Raw genomic sequence first — 19,982 nt, forward strand, 5'->3', positions numbered from 1 at the left:
GAAAACAAACGCAGGTCTCCTGCATTGCAGGCAGATTCTTTACCAACTGAGCTATGAGGGAAGTCCCTATAAATTTAGCAGAACTAGCATCTAATTGCTGGAGAAGGCAATGGCACCCCTCTCCAGTACTCTTGCCTGGAAAATCCCATGGACGGTGGAGCCTGGTGGGCTGCCATCTATGGGGTCGCACAGAGTCGGATATGACTGAAGCAACTTAGCAGCAGCAGCCGCAGCATCTAATTGCATTTATTTCAATTGCTTCTATGACTGAAATAGTTTTCAAGGCTTTCAATATACTCTAAAAGATGCTGTCAGTTGCCTACACAATTGTGGATCTATACATATGCACACATATCATCTCCTTCCTTGACAATAAAACTCAAGTATTATAAAGGAATATTTGGGCTTTATTTATAATGAGGTGGACCTGCACTACACCTCAGGGATAAATCTTGATTAAAGTTACTTCTACTTGCTTTTTCTAATGCATAATTTAGTGTTCGTTTTCAATCATGTCTGACTCTTCACAATATCATGGACTGTAGCCCAGCAGGTTCCTATGTCCATGGAATTCTCCAGGCAAGAATAGTGGAGTGGATTGCCATTTCCTTCTCCAGGGGATCTCGACCCAGGGATCAAACCTGGGTCTCTCACATTAGAGGGATATTCTTTACCATCTGAGCCACCAGGGAGAAAGAGAAAACTCTTGTGGAGAAGACTCTTGAGAGTCCCTTGGACAGCAAGGAGATTAAACCAGTCAATCTTAAAGGAAATCAACCCTGAATATTCACTGGAAGGACTGATGCTGAAGCTCCAATACTTCGGCAACTTGATGCAAAGAGCAACTCATTGGAAAAGACCCTGATGCTTGGAAGGACTGAGGGCAGGAAGAGAAGGAGGGCAGCAGAGGATGAGATGGTTGGATCGCATCACCGAGTCAATGGACATGAGTTTGAGCAAGCTCTGGAAGATGCTAAAGGACAGGGAAGCCTGATGTGCTGTAGTCCATAGAGTCACAAAGAGTTGGCCATGTCTTAGTGACTGAACAATAAAGCAAAGTTTATTAACAGAGTATTTTAAAATATTTCAGCCAAGGAGATGGGCTAGGGATGGACTTTTGACAAAGTTATCTTTGGTCTTAACGAAGAACTCTAGGAAGGAAATCGTCTTTGGGGATATCGTTAAGTCAAGATCTGACATGTAGGGTTGTTTCAGCCATCCTGAAGCCTTGAAGAGAGCTAGCTCAAGTTTCAAAGTATCAGGATGAAAATAACAAAGTAAAAGTTGGAAACAATCTAGGAAACTGAGGATGTCACGGAAGCTAAATATACTAATTCTGGAAACACTGTCTTGGACTTTTTTTTGTGGGAATAAATTTATCATTTAAGCCAATACGGTTGGGTTTTTCTTGTTTGCTTTTATTATTTGAGCTAAAATTATCTGAACCAATATACTTAAACTGTCTATCTTTCAACAACTCTGTGAAGATACACAGAGAATCCTGATAAAGAGGCAGAGAACTTAAGTGGTTTTCCAATTTACATAGTAAAATTTAAAAAATGGCACTGTTAAAGGTTACATCAGTAGAATTTATATATTAATTCATACACTAGATTTTAACCATAAAAACTTAGAGCTTTCATTTTGGCCCAAGAACAAATAATGTATATTTTCAATAATCTTACATAAAGGAAACATAATCCAAAGATACTTCATTATACCTTAAAAAAGTACGGGAAGAACTAAACATATGCATTTACCAAGTCTTTAAGATGGAAACAAAGAACATATGAGAGCTTGACGGGTTATTAAACAGAAATGTCCGTTCGTTGTGTCAGCTCAAATGTGGATATGACCAGGGCTTCAAGGCTGGCCTCAACAGTGATGTAAATGCATGTTGTCATTGAGTCACTAAGTCTTTTGTGACCCCATGGACTGTAGCCTGCCAAGTTCCTCTGGCCATGGAATTTCCCAGGCAAGAACACTGGAGTAGGTTGCCATTTCCTTCTCCAGGGGATCTCCTGACCCAGGGATCAAACCCTCTTCTCCTATTTGGCAGGCAGATTCTTTACTGCCACTTGGGTATGGTTGGATGGCATCACCGACTCGGTGGACATGGGTTTGGGTGAACTCCGGGAGTTAGTGATGGACAGGGTGGCCTAGAGTGCTGCAGTTCATGGGGTTGCAAAGTGTCGGACACGACTGAGCGACTGAACTGAACTGATTGTTAATAAATATCTGGTTTCTAGCTTCTCCAGGACACATGTGGAAAACTAAAATTGGTGTGGAAAATCAAACATTCACTCTATTAACCCCATTCCGAGGGGTCTCTTAATTTCTCCTGTTTTCTCCTTTGGTGGACTGTTTTTCACACGTGATGGGCAGAGAAGTCCCATCGCAAATCCATATGTGCACATAAAGTAGCTTGCTATAATTTCATTTTGACTTAGTAAATGGTTCTGAACTCCTGTTTTTCTGAGCTAGTGGGTGTGGAAATGTTGTCTCAGTCATTTTGAGGATTCTTTTCTTTCAGCTGGTGGTGTCATCATTCTAGAAGATTTCAAGTGACCCTGACACTGGCAGAGGGAGAGATCAGTCTGGTCCTGGGCCTGTGGAACACACAGGAGATGAACATCACCATGGAGATGGTTTATCTTTAAGGAGATGGTTTATCTTTAAGGAGATGGTTCCGTTTATCTTTAAGGGCTCTTTGCAGTATCACAACAGTCAGGAAACAGTTGAAGATTCAGATCCTACCCATGAGGCCCACTTGAAGAGCATCCCACAGCCTCATTCTCTCCAGAATCTCACATTCCAAACGGCAGCCTTGGAGGTGGAGCCCTTCTCTTCAGAAACTGCTCAAGTTTCTGCTTGAATTATCTTCAACCACCAAGTCACCCACTACCCATTCAAAGCAATCCTTTTCTAGTCTACAATTCAGAGGGCAAGTTTCCTTGTTGATTCCCCCCGCCCGCATTTCCTCTCCAAACTCCAACCCTCTGTGCTCTACAAAAGCAGGAGCTGTCAACCTTGACTGCATGTTAGAATCACTCGGACATTAGAAAAACAAAAAACACTGAAGCCAAGTCACAACTCTAGACCAAAGGAAAACCAAAACCCCAAGGGGTAAATATCAGATTATCAGTTTTTTAAAATTCATGTCCTAAGTAATTCTAACCTAAGGTGAGGGTTGAGAACCTCTGCCCTAAAGACTTAGAATTTGGGGATCCTGCTGTGCTAGTTTTACATATTCCTCTGGAGGGAGAGGAGGGGGACAATGTCTGTTTAAATAAAGGGAAGAAAAAAAGAATATGCAGGACAAATCAAAACAAAAGACAAATGTTTCACAGAGAAGCATCAGAGTTTTTAAGTGGGTTTTGAAATATCCAAAGGTACAGTCTTATTTTGACTTTTCTTATTCAATATGTCAATAAATATAGTCTTATTATCTTTATTAGAAAGATTGGCCTTCTAAAGCATTTGACAGAGCATTTCCTATTAAAGTAAAAGTAGTCTACTAATCCATGACTGGAATTTTATTCTTATATCTGTATCTCCTCTTGCTGTTTCAGCTTTAGATGCTCAGTCTTGTCCAACTCTTTTAGCAACCACACTGACTGTAGCCTGCCAGGCTCCTCTGTCCATGGGATTTTCCATGCAAGGATACTGCAGTGGGTTGCCATCTCCTCCTCCAGGGGATCTTCCTGACCCAGGGATCAAACCCACATCTCTTGAATTTTGCAGGTAAATTCTTTACCGTTGAGCCATCAGGGACACTCCTATCTCAACTGAGTGGCAAATAATTAGTAACTTGCACTAGCTATGATGCCAGGTAGTCAAAAGTAAACAAGAACAATATGTCCAAAACAAGCACATGCTATGCGCTGGAAATATGAGGATAATCAATGTGTAATTCACTACTGCGCTCAATCAAGGAGGAAGATTTTCTACTTCAGCTATATGTCCCATGACTTTGTTCACTGAAAAGTTACCAGGTATCTCAATATTTGAAATGATCTGTATTTCATTAATCTTAGTAAGAAAATATTTTTCCAGAGAACTAGTCTAAAATTTCTAACTTTTACATATTTTAAATTGTTTTCTCACCTTTGATTATATGGAACTAAATTTAAACCATTAAATCAATAGACTACTACATCTAACTTTCAATTTACTTGATTTCAAACATATTTGCTGTAATCTCCATTCCATGCCAATATCAACGAATATTAAAAAAAAAAAATCTCTCAGCAAGGTGATGGAAATCACATGTGATACTTGTTATTTCACTTCTTCCCTTTATTTCTTACCTTTTTGGAAGGTTTTGGCATAAAAATGAATGATCACCCATTATTGTCAAGTACCTGTCTTACTGCTGCATGCTTTGATCGTAAATCACAAGTCTCCTCCCTTAAAGTTGCCTGAATATTCAATGATAATGTCTTATCAAACAACCTAAACACAGGGAGTTTTAACTAGGGTAAATGAATGTCAGGGACCAATAAATCAAGCAGCTTGACCATCGCAAAAATCAAAGGATGCAGGGAAGAGAAAACCACCCACCCCCAACCTCAATTTTAGACACTTTTCCCACTTCAAAATTCATAAATGAACAAGAGCAAATCAGGGATCTCTTACAGAACAGAAAGTGATTTAGAATCACACACAAATTCCAAGGTCAAAAACTTTCCCAGTGTCAAAGACTCAATGCTTTCAATTTTACCAATGAAAACTCTCCTAGAAAAAAGTATGGAGCCTAACACAAACTACACAGTTCTGTCAGGGAACCCCCAGCTCCCCCCACCCTCCACCAGTAATGACTGAGTTATATCACATTTTAAAGTTCTAGACACTTATTTTCAATGTTGACGCCTCAGAACTTTTAATATCCCATGAGATATGACTTTTTCACTTCTAACCAGAAAAAAGTCAGACAGAGGTAATATTTCTTCTCTGTTACATATACTGTCTTTATTTCCAGCATCATCTTGGCATCTGTTGCCTGTAGTGCAGCCTTTGCCAAAGGACTGTTGTTACAGCATAGAACCCAGGAAAGTCAATTTTGGGGTCCCTTCTCTGGAATTTGTCAAGGGCCATCACTGTAGGATGTGAAATATCCAATACTTACACCTCAACTCTTCTAAGACTTTGAAGAAGGACTGATTTGATAAACTTGGAACATTGTTGATGGAGAATAAACATTTGAGTTTTCTCCTTTGAAGATATTGCCACACTAACCATGAACTTCCAGGCAAAGAGGTCATTTGTCAGTCATCTCTTTGGTCATATTTCCTAACACTCATGATAGACAATAACTGTATATTGGACATATAAATGAATAAATGAAAGAGTGAGTGAATGAATGAGTGAATCATTCATTCAATGAATCAATGTATCACCAAAGCTCATACATCTTCTTTAATTTAAGATCACTAATTTTTGATCAAGTGCAGATTTTCAGTAGGACTACTAACTTCTAAAATGTTAGCGCCCGAGGAAATGACAACCCAAGAAAAATTAAAGAGTAAAAAATGACCCAATGTACCTGGAAAGCCAACTGAGCAGTGGCAGCAGATACTTATTGACTTGGGACAGAGACTAGAATGATCTTTGGAAATAAGAATGTCAATAATGAGAAATGCCATGTCAGGTGAACAGAAGGATGTCTTCAAGCCTGTGAATTTCTCCTAGCAATGTTTCTTCCGGGAAACAAAGCATCTGAAAAGACGTCTTGCAGTGGCATACATTTACTATACACCTAATTTATTACAGAGGATTATAACTGCTTGGGGGAAGAAGTCTTCTTTACCAATAAAGAAATGGCAGAGATTAGATGTGGGGACCTGCTCTGTCTTGAAGAATCAAGAGCATATTTGGCCTAACAGACTTATTTTCAGGACACGAAGGTGAATGTCAGAATTCCAGATGACTACGACGGAGTCTAATGGGGGCCCTTGAGTCTCTTTCTCCACAAGGAGAGAGCTTGTCTCTCAGGTCTCCTCATTCCCATCAATGTTCCTCCAAAATAAATTTGGAAAAAAAATAGAGTTCTCTCTCATACATGTCAATATGAAATCCTATTAAATACCTATGTGTAGATGTCAAGTTGAATATATGATTCAGAAGCTCATGAGAAAGATTGGAAATGGACAGAAATTTAGGAGTTATTGACAGAAATGCTATAATGTTGTAATATTGAATTGCAGACATCTAAAAAGATTATATAGATAATAGGAGAAAAGGTTCTAGGGCAGAGCTCTATAGTACTTTAACCTTTAAGATATCAGCAGAGGAAGAAGAATAGCCAGGAACACTGGGCAGGAGGCACCAGTGACATAGAAAGAAAATCAGGAAACGTATTGTCTCAAAGGTCAAAAAAAATGATGTGATTAAATAAGGAAGATGTAGTCAGCTCTGCTAAATGCTGCTGAGAGGTCACAAAGATAAGATTAGATTGAGCAAAACGGGGCTCATGGTTGACCTTGATAAACACACTCTCTGCTGAATGGTGAGACTGGAGGACTTAATGGGAGGGGTTGAAGAGGAGATGTGAAGGAAGTATATGCAATGGAGACAATAACCACTGACAAATCAACTAGGGGGTGAAAAGAAGCAGAAGAATGGGCAGTAGATAAAAAAATCCAGGAGCAATGTAAGATTTCTTTTTTAAAGAAAGAGATCTTATCCTCAATCCTATGATCTATGGAGGAAAGTCCAAAGCCCTCATCGAGATTTTTGACACTCCTGAGAGGAGGCCATGGTGGCTATGATGCATGTATGTCTGTTTAAATGCACTCTGGGCATCAAGGAAAGGATAAGAAGAGTTACCTCTGCCTCTGAGTTCATGCTGTCCTTCATATACATATATGTACCATTTCTGCTGTCTGCCATGTTAACTTAAATTTCTTTAGGGTGGGAAGGGAGAGGTTCACCTTTAAGCAGTAGATTTTGCTGAAGGTTAGAGGGTCAATGAGGAAGACTCACATTGCATATTACATAGCAAAACCACCACCACAAGTCACCTCACATTAAATATTCCTACCCTGAAAAATCCTTTCAGCCATCCTTTCACTGGGTGGTTTTCACTGGCCTCTGTCCTCTACGGCAGGCACCTCCAACCTCCGGGATCTGATGCCTGACAATGTGAGGTGCAGCTAATGCAATAATAATAGAAATAAAATGCACAATAAATGTAATGCACTTGAATCATCCCAAAACCATTCCCAATCAGTTCATGGAAAAATTGTCTTCCATAAAACTGGTCCCTGGTGCCAAACAGGCAGGGGATCACTGCTCCATCGCACCCAGCCTTTGGCTCTCTGGCTGGTTTCTGTCTCCTCTTTTTTTCTCTCTTTTGTTCTAACTTTTCTATTCTGTCTCAGACAAAACATACACACAAACAGAACAAAATATGTGTGCATACATTTTTTCCTGCAGCACTATGTTTTTCTAGAGGGGGAGTGGAGTACCCACTGATACCCATACCCTTGCCTTTTACTCCGAACAACACAGCTCTCTTTCTAAAAATAACTCTGGGGCTAGTTCCTAAAAAATAATACATTTTCCATCCTCATCCATGTCTTTAACAGGCTTTCAATAAGTACCAGCTCTTGCCTTCCTCCTTCCATGACAAAGTAAGAGCAGAGGTGTTATGGATTCTCATATAATTTCCACCCAGCAGTGCCTTAATTAGGTCTGGGCTGCATGACAAGGTGCAGTGTGCTGGGAGGTGATTTGCTGCCTCTGCCTAATGTCAGAACTAACATAAGTCAAGACCATGTATAGACCAATGAGAACAAAGTAATAGTCATCCAGAACATCACAGATTTTTCAATTGTTTATTGACAGGTCCACAAGAGTTTTGCCCCCTTAAAGTGTTTATGTCTCAGCATAATATTTATCAAATCTTTTTTTCTCCAGGGGTTTTTTTTTATACTAAAATCATGTAAAAGACAAATAAATGAGATGTGACCAACTGTGCGAATCAGAAACCTCATCAATCTGAAATCACTAGTCCTTTTAGACAAAGAACAGTAACTTTAAAATATTATTAATACAACAAACAAGAGTAAAAGTATTTGGAGATAAAAATCATACTTCTCAAACTTTCGTAACTTTTTGTACTTTTGGAAAGGTCATTTGAAATAAAAAATATTTAGAAATGAGTACCATTCCATTGTGAGTGAAGAAATCATTGTTAATATACCAAAGTCATTAGGACCAAGAGAAAGATACAAGAGTCAGAGAAATACATAACATGACTGAAATCTTATATTCAAAGAGCCCTTTCTTTATAAGTTACAGATTGGGCATTTAAACACATTTCATCCAAAAGAAGACGGAATCAGAACCTTCTTATATCCTGGCCAACTGACTGCTCATGTCTCCATATTCATGACTTAAATGCTAACGGAACCTCAAACCAAATGCCCACAGGCTAGCACTGCTCACACATAAGCACCAACCATAATGCCTGGCATTCCATTTTAGGGCTGACAGCCCAGTGTGATGAAGGGAGAAGAGAGGAGAAACTAACAATATGTCAGTGAAAAGTTTTGAGTGACCCCCCCCCCATAGACCCAATCCCACCCACCAGGCACTCTTCTACACTTTAAATTTAAGCTCTTGTCCTTCCCAGTGAAAACAAAGTACATTTTCTCAAAAACATTTCACCATGATGAAAGGAGAATAGTTTGATACTCTTCTCTTTTTGGAAAAGGAATCTCTAAGTCCTTCAGTGTTACCATAGGCAACTGAGACTTCAAATTCAAACCATATACAAATGTATGTATGCACACATACCGAGGCAGACATAACAAGGGTGGAAACAAATTATGCAGACTTAAATTCTCATTTTTTAAAAAAAAAACTTGATGGCAAGATAATTAAAGAGAAGAATTAGTTTGGTAAAAATAGTATTAGTATACTTGGGGCTAAATGAAACAACACAGATAAGATGCAGAGAAGGATTGAATCAGAAAAGCAACATTGCTTATTAGTACTCACCTGTACAAGAGAAGTCATCCACACGAATGTATCCTGGGACACAGTCACAGCGATATAACCCAGGCAGGTTGATACATACAGTGTTGGCATGACAGTAATGCATCTTAGCTGCACACTCATCGATATCTGAAGAAGAAAAAAAAAAAAAGAAGCAATAACACAATTAGATAAATGACTGAACTAATTTAATCTTACAATGAAATTAAAAAAGATGAATGCCCGTGGAAGTCAAGAGAAAAAGCAAGATGAGTTAGCACAAAATCTTAAGTGCAAATTTCAGCTGGTGTAGAAGATTCCATCTAATGCTGAAAATCTTTTGAGAAAGATGCATGGTGGGATACAACAGTGAAGAACTCAAGAAGCATGAAGACTGAATCTATTATTAATCCTTCACCAAAAAGATGCTTGATTTAAATGTCCCAAATCAAGGAGTTCTGTGTCCAGGCATTGACACCAATGAATATTTATTAGGTGTCCACTGTACACAGTGTGGCTTTCATCAAAGAGATCAAGAGAATTCAGCCCTTCTCTGCTTGTTTTCCTTACTAATACATGCTTTAATCCACCTGGTACAAAACGATGGTGGAACCACTTTCTCCCATGTTGTACTATGAATACAGACAGCATCTGCTGTCTAATGAAAATTAATGTCTTCCATCGCTTGACCTGGAGATGCATCCCATGTCACAGAATAATGAGATGATTCAACAAAAAAAGATCTTTTTCTCTTTGGAATGGAGATCAGAGCATCACCTTCTGTCTCATAAAAAGTTCATGATAAGAACTAAGATAGCCTACAACCATAAGCATAGAGTTTAGTCTTTTCTAGAGTTTATGTTTTAAAAAATGGGTTTACATTCATTTTACTCAGACTGCTAATGTGTGATGGCCTGGGAGAGGGAAGAATAAAAAAAAAAAAAAATGTGGGAATCCAAAATAGCCAATATGAGCTCTAGCTCCAGTCTGGTTAATTAGTAGCAGATGACCCTCATCATAAGGGTTACTTCTGAACCTACTGCTCTATATCATTCAATGTGCCATCTAATTTACCCACATACAATTCCATGAGTGAAGTACAGCAAGCACGGCCATCATTCTAAAGTCTAGACTGAGGCTTAGAGAAGTTAAATGTCTGGCGCTAAGTCATCCTGTAAGAACACACTATATCCACAATTTGAAATCAAAAGTCCAACTCTTACTTACTACAATCTACCTATGGTTTTTCCAGTGGTCATGTATGGATGTAAGAGTTGGACTGTGAAGAAAGCTGAGCGCCAAAGAATTGATGCTTTTGAACTGTGGTGTTGGAGAAGACTCCTGAGAGTCCCTTGGACTGCAAGGAGATCCAACCAGTCCATTCTGAAGGAGATCAGCCCTGGAATTTCTTTGGAGGGGATGATGCTGAAGTAGAAACTCCAGTACTTTGGCCACCTCATGTGAAGAGTTGACTCACTGAAAAAGACCCTGATGCTGGGAGGGATTGGGGGCAGGAGAAGAAGGGGATGACAGAGGATGAGATGGCTGGATGGCATCACTGACTCGATGGACATGAGTCTGAGTGAACTCCAGGAGATGGTGATGGACAGGGAGGCCTGGCGTGCTGTGATTCATGAGGTCTCAAAGAGTCAGACACGACTGATCGACTGAACTGACTGACTGATTGACCTCATGAAAGCACTCTGAGAATGATAACTAGTCAAATGTGGTATTACTACTAAGATAATCACTGAAATCCTAGTAATCTTCATGCATAGACACTACATCGAACCACTGAAAACTCATTTATTTACTTTAAAAATAAATGTAGATGGGTTTATTTCCTAAATAAAACACCCCAAAATAATATCAGATTCGTTTCAGTACTAAAGATCTGTTAACCTATGCTTGAAAGTTAACTGAGGCTCTGAAAGAAGACACAGTCAGCAAGACTTCCATAAATTTAAGAAACAAACATCAAAACCTAGTGAAAGAATTCAGGCAATCAATAACTCTACGTGTGCAGTATCATGAGCTTTCAAAATAAATGGCCAACAGGAATATAAAAATTGTATAATAATATGAGTACATCAAGCTTGGGTGTGGAAGGGACTCTCCCAAAAATCTGGGATAGGATAGTAACTGCGTGAAATCATTAGAGGTGCTTCAGATCTTTTTGGCACTCAAGGCAATAGAATTCTTAAATAAGTTGGTTCCTTGCATCATTAAAGCATTTTGCTTTACAGAAGAGTGAATATCACAAAAGTCAAGAGGAAAAGTGTTTCAAAAAAGGAATGATGGTCAGTTTTGTCACCTGATGCTGAAAAAGTTGAATAAGATAGAGACAGAATTAACGTTTTGATTTGGCAAGAAGTTCCTTGCTGCCCTTGAGCTGTTAAGAGAAGTTTGGGGAAAGTGGAGTCAATTAAAGAAAGAAGGAAAGATGAAGGAGACAGAAAAACAAGGCAAACTTTTTGAGGTATTTTGCCATCAACAGAAGAAAAACTGTAGTAGCTCTAGGGAGACTCTGTGTTGAAAGAGAGTCTTGTTTAAAGATTGTTCTAGAAAAGATCACAGAATATTTACACACGGTTGGACATGATTCAACACTAGTGAAGAAAACTGACATTACAAAAGAGACAGCAGGGATTTCCCTGATAGACCATTGGTTAAAACTTTGTCTTCCAATGCAGGGGATGTAGGTTCAATCCCTGGTCAGGGATGTAAGACCCCACATGCCTCAAGGCCAAAAAATCAAAACATAAACAGACATAATATTGCAACAAACTCAATAAAGACAAAAAGAATGGGAGCAGATTTCTGCAGGAGCAAAGTCTTGGAGGAGACAAGAGGAGCTGAGTTCCAGTCCACAGATGGAGCATGTCATTTTTCCAACAAAAATGAAACTAACAGATAAGGGGTTGGTATATTTGGTGGTGGAAAGATGAAGTAGTGCTCCTTTGCTTGTTTTTTTAATTTTCTCAGTGAAGTGAGAGAGTAACATCTGAGAATTAGTAGATGGAAGTGGTACTAGATGTTTAAAGAGAGGGGAAAAGGTATGAAGTCATCATTTTGGGAAAATGAGGCTGCTCAGTCATGTCAGACTCTTTGTGACCCCATGGACAGTATCCTACCAGGCTCCTCCGTCCATGAGATTTTCCAGACAAGAATACTGGAGTGGGTTGCCATTTCCTTCTCCAGGAGATCTTCCCGACCCAGGGACGGAACCCAGGTCTCCCGCATTGTAGGCAGAGACTTTACCATCTGAGCCACCAGGGAAGTGGAAAGAAGGAAACAATTTACTAGAGAGTATAGCATGTGGCTACAGAGCCACATGTGACCTGTGACTATAAATGCTAAGTGAGAGCAGTCAGCGTGGCCATGTGCTTCACTCCAGATGCACGCGATACTTGGGGAAGGGGCAGGGTGGTGGGAAAGAGGCGTACTCAAAGATGAGTTTTTGAACAAACAGGATAGATTAAAATGAGAAACAAGGGAACTGATGTTGCAAGAAAAGAGCTGATGATCATGAGATGCCAAGGAATCGCAGTTATTAAGCAAAGAGCTGAGGACAGCAAGAGGGAGTTGAAATGCACTGCCCAGATCAAAGCTAAAGAACTTGTTCCCAAGCCGCTGAAGTACTGCCTGCTATAAAAATCTTCAACTGTTAGCCTTTGAGGAAAACTGTCCTTGACTTATGTGAGCTGCCTCACCCTTAGTCACACCCCCACCCTGAGGACAACCTTCACTGAAGGATGGTTCTCCTTAACAGTAACTCAAGATAATTGTGAAAGACTATACCGGGTTCTCACACGCTAGTAAAGTAATGCTCAAAATTCTCCCAGTCAGGCTTCAGCAATACGTGAACCGGGAACTTCCTGATGTTCAAGCTGGTTTTAGAAAAGGCAGAAGAACCAGAGATCAAATTGCCAACATCTGCTGGGTCATTGAAAAAGCAAGAGAGTTCCAGAAAAACATCTATTTCAGTTTTATTGACTATGCCAAAGCCTTTGACTGTGTGGATCACAATAAACTGGAAAATTCTTCAAGACATGGGAATACCAGACCACCTGACCTCTTGAGAAACCTGTATGCAGGTCAGGAAGCAACAGTTAGAACTGGACATGGAACAACAGACTGGTTCCAAATCGGGAAAGGAGTACATCAAGGCTGTATATTGTCACCCTGTTTATTTAACTTTTATGCAGGGTACATCATGAGAAACGCTGGGCTGGAAGAAGCACAAGCTGGAATCAAGATTGCCAGGAGAAATATCAATAACCTCAGATATGCAGATGACACCACCCTTATGGCAGAAAGTGAAGAGGAACTAAAAAGCCTCTTGATGAAAATGAAAGAGGAGAGTGAAAAAGTTGGTTTAAAGCTCAATATTCAGAAAACTAAGATCATGACATCCAGTCCCATCACTTCATGGGAAATAGATGGGGAAACAGTGGAAACAGTATCAGACTTTATCTATTTGGGCTCCAAAATCACTGCAGATGGTGACTGGAGCCATGAAATTAAAAGACGCTTACTCCTTGGAAGGAAAGTTATGACCAACCTAGATAGCATATTCAAAAGCAGAGACATTACTTTGCCAACAAATGTCCGTCTAGTCAAGGCTATGGTTTATCCAGTGGTCATGTATGGATGCGAGAGTTGGACTGTGAAGAAAGCTGAGTGCCAAACAACTGATGCTTTTGAACTGCGGTGTTGGAGAAGACTCTTGAGAGTCCCTTGGACTGCAAGGAGATCCAACCAGTCCATTCTAAAGGAGATCAGCCCTGGGTGTTCTTTGGAAGGAATGATACTAAAGCTGAAACTCCAGTACTTTGGCCACCTCATGCGAAGAGTTGACTCATTGGAAAAGACTCTGATGCTGGGAGGGATTGGGGGCAAGAGGAAAAGGGGACGACAGAGGATGAAATGGCTGGATGGCATCACCGACTCGGACATGAGTTTGAGTGAACTCCCAGAGATGGTGATGGACAGAGAGACCTGGTGTGCTGCAATTCATGGGGTCGCAAAGAGTTGGACACGACTGAGCGACTGAACTGAACTGATCTGAACTGATACCAGGTTCAGAGCACTCAATGAGATTCAGCTAACCCCTCCCTCTGCGCAATTCTGTATCTTTCCCTTCCCCCACAGGCATTCCATCCCTATTAAGTTTCCTGAATGTCAGCCTCCATCTCAGAGTTTGCTTCTCAGGGAACCTTAACTTCAGTAGGACTCCTGAGGGAGGCAGAAATGATTCCAGTGTGAGGACTGCACTGTGTGAGCTGGAAAGGCAGAAGATGGAGTTATAGAGTGATGTGCTTGACACTAAGATTTCAAAAGTGATTTAGTTGTTGCTAATTACAAGATCTTTTATTTGACTACGTGAGAGTGGAAAAATAGATCATTGTAAGTGAGGGGTTGAGAGACCAAGAAAAGCCAGATATAAGAGAGGGCTGGTCTATATTAGCACATTTCATCCAGTATATTACCAGATTTCCTCCTCCTGAGGAAATAATTCAACTGTACTTTCCCATCCTTTTCCAAGCATGAATCTGAGAAGCCTACCACCTTGAGACAGAAAGATTAAGGGCCAGCGTCAGACTTAACACGTTTCCTTCTTCCTGTCTTGGAAATTATGAAGCACAGAAACGGAAGCTCTTTCAGCCTGCGTCCCTGAGTGAGGAGCAGATCACCAGACCAGCATGATGGACATGTTTGTTGCATGACCTAGAAATATGCTTTTGTTAATTTAAGCCATTGAGTCTACCCTGACTAGTACAGAGAATGACCATGAGAAGCACTGCGATGGAGATCATTAAACTTGATCTTGAAAGATGAACAGAAATTCAGCTTTGAGAATGGAGATGAGGAAACAGAAGGGAAACTGCAGAGCCTAAACTTTTTGTCTTTGCAGAGTTATAAAGAGAGAGGACCATTTAGTCTGTACTCAAAGAACACTAATTAGCCCTCTACTATGCTTTTAAAGCCAGAGTGATGAATAAAACACCATCATAGACCTCACAGCCTGGCAAGATACTGAGCAGAACTTTACATGTTCTACCAATAATGTGAGATCATTTAATGGGGATTTGACCTAGTCTAAGAAGTCGAGAGATGGATTCTCTATAGAAGTGACTGTTCATCCAAGACCTGAAATAGCAATGAAACAGGTAAAGGGGAGAAAAATAACATACCAGAGAGAGAGAAGAATGAAAAGAATTCATTAGAGGAGGGAACTTTGTCCATTTGAAGACAAACTGGAAAGAAGAGCTTGGGCCACCCCTGCTGGGCTCTGGAGGCCATATGAAGGAGCCTGGGCTTCAATCATGGCGATGACAAAGTCCAATTTCTGTTTTTAAAATATAGCTTGGCTGCAGTGAAGAGAATAGATTGGAGCACGGCGAGCTGAAGGCTAAATCACACTGGTATTTTACTCAGAGAGGCAGCTACAGTGAACTCATTCCATACTGCTAGGCTGCCTAGCCATTTTTTTAAGATGAGGAACTAGTCAGGACTTGCCTTAGAGGCAATGCAGTCTTCAGCCTATGGGCCACAGCTGCCAATCAGGCCACTGATGAAAATAAATGTTTCTCTGTTACGGACCCCTGTCAGCTCCTCCCGCAGAGAAACGCCTAGCTCATTTCCCTCAGGCCACTGCATAACTATTGAGAGGCAGTAGCCTCATCAGGATTTGAAGAAGTTACTCAGCCATAATGAGTTTATTTTGATTCTAACAACCAAGCTATCACCTCGTTTCACAGGATGCCAAGCCCTGAACAGAAATATTTTCAAAAACCAGAAAGAGGATGTTAGGAAATGCCAGGGAGAATTCCCCACATAGGTTTATCCAACCGTTGCTCTATGCGAGCCATGCCCACAGCACAGCCCTGCTGCTCTGCTGATATGTCACTGAGTTCGTTTCATTTTCAATTCGTACCATTGGTAATTCCAGCCTTGGCATATCTCGATTTCCTGGTGAAAGTGTTCATTGCTCAGTCATGTCCAACTCTTTGTGACCCCATGGACTGTAGCCTGCCAGGCTCCTCTGTCCATGGGATTCTCCAAGCAAGACTATTAGAGTGGGTAGCCATTCCCTTCTCCTGAAGAACTTCCTGACTCAGGGACTGAACCCAGGGAAGCCCACAAAAAGAACAAAATAAGGCAGAAAATTTGACAAAAGTACCAGAAAATTAAACTGTCACTACTTTATCTTTGTTGCTTATCTTCTATCATACAAACATCAGATATAAAAATCACTTCCTGGTAAAAATGGTGGTAGGGAGACAAAGTAAAATGTTTAGAGGCATGGGTTGGGTCCGTTGAGACAAGGGGATGGAAGAAAGAAAAGAATTGACAACTGCCCTGGTTTCAGCATGGGGACAAGAGACAAGGAGAAACACATCTGCCTAAGAAAGACTGCCTCTCCAAACTCAGGGAAAGGCACAACCCTGCAGACAGTTTCAAGAGAGCTCAAGAGTGCTCCACAATCAAATCTGATTATACAGAAAATCAAAACACAATCAATGTCTTTAGAGAGCTGGGATATCTTGAGAAAATCCTGAGAAAGAGCAAACAACTGAGATTTTTCAAAATGAGCCTAGGACAAATACTTTTTGTTCACAGACAAAAGATCCTAAAAGGTTATAAAATTACCAAATCAAGAAAAATAAATAAACAGAACTCCCCAATTAAAGAACGAGCTGATGCTCAGAGAGAGAAACTGAGTGAGCCCAAAGCAATGAGGGTTTTAAATATAAGCCTGAAAAGAAATCTGACCATAACTCAGGTGGTGATGGAGTTTTGCCTAAAGCAGGTCCCTCTCTCAAGCAGTGGTCTTTCCTTCTCTGATATTTACCCAGAGCCAGGAGGCAAGATGGAGAAGGCAATGGCAACTCACTCCAGTACTCTTGCCTAGAAAATCCCATGGGCGGAGGAGCCTGGTAGACTGTAGTCCATGGGGTCGCGAATAATCGGACACGACTGAGTGACTTCACTTTCACGCATTAGAGAAGGAGATGGCAACCCACTCCAGTGTTCTTGCCTGGAGAATCCCAGGGATGGGGAGCCTGGTGGGCTGCCGCCTATGGGGTTGCACAGAGTTGGACACGACTGAAGCGACTTAGCAGCAGCAGCAGCAGCAGCAGCAGCAGCAGCAGCAGCAGCAGCAGCAGCAGCAGCAGCAGCAGGCAAGAAGCTGTGTCTGAGACTGAACCTCAAAGGAGAAGTTGAACACACTCAAGGTCAGGCTCAACCTAAAGGTCTAGATCAGTCTAGCAAGATTTTCTAAGAACCACAGCTAAGTTAGCTACTGGAAGGTTGAATGGATCAAAATTTTAAAAATATATCATTAGGCACAGGATGATATGAAAATGAAAAAGAGGCTAATAGTTCCTAACCTCATAATGTAAAACTAGGAACAGCCCCTGACACCTGGTTAATATTCAAAATCTGTCATTTCTACATATCAGAAACTATGTTAGGCACCCCACAGGTAGCACTGCAGCACCTCATTTATTCCATTTGACTCTTCCTATAGGAGATAGAGATTGTAAGTCATGATAAGGAAACTGAGGCTCAGAGGTTTTGAGACCACTTGTACAAAGCATAAAGTCCGTAAGCGTAAGACCCTGGGTTTGAACCCACAGTCTCACTTCACATGTGGCATTGTTCTCCCTGGGCCAGTTCTAGCTCTCTGTAAATTTTTGAGCCTATAATTATGTTAGACATGCCTGGTGCTGCCATGAAATGTATAGAAACAGGCGGATCTCCAAATTGAACCTCATTTGCATCCTGTTCACGACATTTGTTCTGTATGATGCTCTCTGTTAAAATAGGAAAGCTGTACTCTGCATGACTATTCCTGCAGGTCTTTTGCATTAAACCCTAACTCTTTCAAACTTTAGACTCCAGTAACCCAGGACCCCAAAACAGGTGGTAGAATTCTGCCCTGAGCTGGAACCCTTGATTCAACCTTAACTCAGGATGCTTAAGACTGTTGAAGGCCCCCTCTAGTATTAGAAATAGTGACAGAGGGGCCTGGATCTTCTATTAAATACTGTTAAAGAAACATCTCTAAACCCCACTGTGGTATATATCAGCTCCAGTATAATGGGGCTCAAATTGTGATTTATTCTTAGAGATTGCTTGTCACCTTTGAAATATTAGCACTCATCTTCTGAGGTAATAAAAGTACATGATTTATGTCCCTCCCCAGGAAAGTGAAGCAGTTTGTTTTTGTTTTAAAAAGGTATACTTATGGACTTTCAAATGAAATTTGATGTGACATAATGCCTCTTCACAAATCACCAGCCTCCATCTGTACAAGACTGCTCAGAACAAACAGAGCTGAATTTGGCATCATCATCATTAAATTAGAGTGTTGGGCTTGGGTAGCAAAAATAGAAGCAAATGCAAAGGATTTTCTAAATAAAACAGTGTGATCTACTCAGACTTGCTGCCTAAGAACTTCCTAGAAAAAACAACGCAGAGAGGGTTAGATGCAGTGGGTTGGGCAAGGGGGTCCACTCCCTATGAGCATTTAAAAATGAAACAGAGTGAAGAAAGAAAATCAATATTTATTGAGACTGGGTGAGTCTCATTTCATTATCCCCAACCATCCAATGGCTTGGCATCAGAAATGACAGGGAGAGCGCCTATGATGTCATCCCGGGTCTCTGTGACTTCAGGAGCAAACTTGCTCCACTCTGTGGAACCACACGCACTAAACTCACAGCCAAGAGCCAAGCTCTCTTCTTGCTCTTTTTATTAGTTAACTCTAGCACTGGGCACTTCTCTAGACATCAGTGTTTCCATTTATGAAATGACCAGTTGGACCTGAGAGCATCTAAAGACTTCCCCGATTCTAAAATTATTGACTCATTCAGGTGTTTCTGTCCTCACAATGCATCATAAACTCCATCTCCGAAACATTTTATTTTGGGCCACCACTTTTCCTCCTATTTCTATGAGCTTGAAAATGTTCCAGACGCCTTTTCCAAGACACAAGTCCTAGAAAATACTAGTAAGATGACCTGAACCTTCACATGGCCTCTTGGTGCCTGTTTCAACTGAGTTGGCATGTCCCCAGAAAATGAAGAACAGCCATATCTAGTTACAGATAGTCCAACAAAAGCACAGCTCTGGAAAAGCCCTCTAGGAACTAGCAAGATGACTTGCAGAGCAATTCTACCAGACTTTAATCTCCTGACTTTTCAGAAATCATGAGTTATAAAAGCATGGTAGCCCTGGCATTGGTATGAGGTCTATGAATATGCTCCCATCTGTGTCATACTGAACATTTTTTTTAAATGAGGGCCTACATGATCTCTGATTTGAACTTAGAAAACTCCAGTGAAGCAGACAAGATATGAATTATTATGACCTTTTTCAGATGAGAAAATAAAGTCCTTGAAAAGAATTCTGACTTGCCCAAGGGTACACAGATAATCACTGAGCTGGTAACAGAATCAAGGCCTTCTAACTCTGGAATTAGTGTTTTATCCAGTGTTCCATGTAATTCTCTATAACTATTGTTTTCTTCCTAAAGCAAGAGTAGAGAAATTAAATGCCTGTAGAATCTAGAAATATAAACCAAATGAAGAAGCCAGGTAGACGATATATGTAAAATGTAAAATATGTACATTATGTACATATGTAAAATATATGTAATATGTAAAATATGTCCCATCCAAAAAAAATAAGGTATATATTATATCTCCTAAAATATTAATCAATCCTCTTTTTCTCTGTCTTCCATCCCTGTCTCTATCAATCTCTTTAATTTCCCTACTTTCAAGAACAAAGAAATGGTTCTCTCTTACAAGGTAAATAAAACACAGTGCAAGACCAGCGTTACACGAAAAATGAGACTAAACCCCAATGGCAGAAAGACAACAGAAAGAATGTGAACTGTCACCTTCACTTTACAGAGGAGAAATCAGGGCCATAGGAAAGGACAGTCCATTGTCTAAGGTCATATACCAGTGGTACCTGGACTG

General features: G+C 40.5%; 1 protein-coding gene across 7 annotated transcripts in view; it reads right to left on the bottom strand.

The window, feature by feature from the left end:
* Nucleotides 1-19,982, bottom strand: part of NELL1 (neural EGFL like 1) — a 1,034,396-nt gene that overhangs the window by 506,816 nt on the left and 507,598 nt on the right. For all 7 annotated transcript variants that reach the window (XM_060403970.1, XM_060403968.1, XM_042238438.2 and 4 more), the window contains exon 13: nucleotides 9,007-9,132. In XM_060403970.1, the coding sequence (XP_060259953.1) occupies nucleotides 9,007-9,132 (126 nt within the window). The remainder of the gene's footprint in view (nucleotides 1-9,006; nucleotides 9,133-19,982) is intronic.

Source organism: Ovis aries, chromosome 21 (genome assembly GCF_016772045.2).
Source record: "Ovis aries strain OAR_USU_Benz2616 breed Rambouillet chromosome 21, ARS-UI_Ramb_v3.0, whole genome shotgun sequence".
NCBI lineage: Eukaryota > Metazoa > Chordata > Mammalia > Artiodactyla > Bovidae > Ovis > Ovis aries.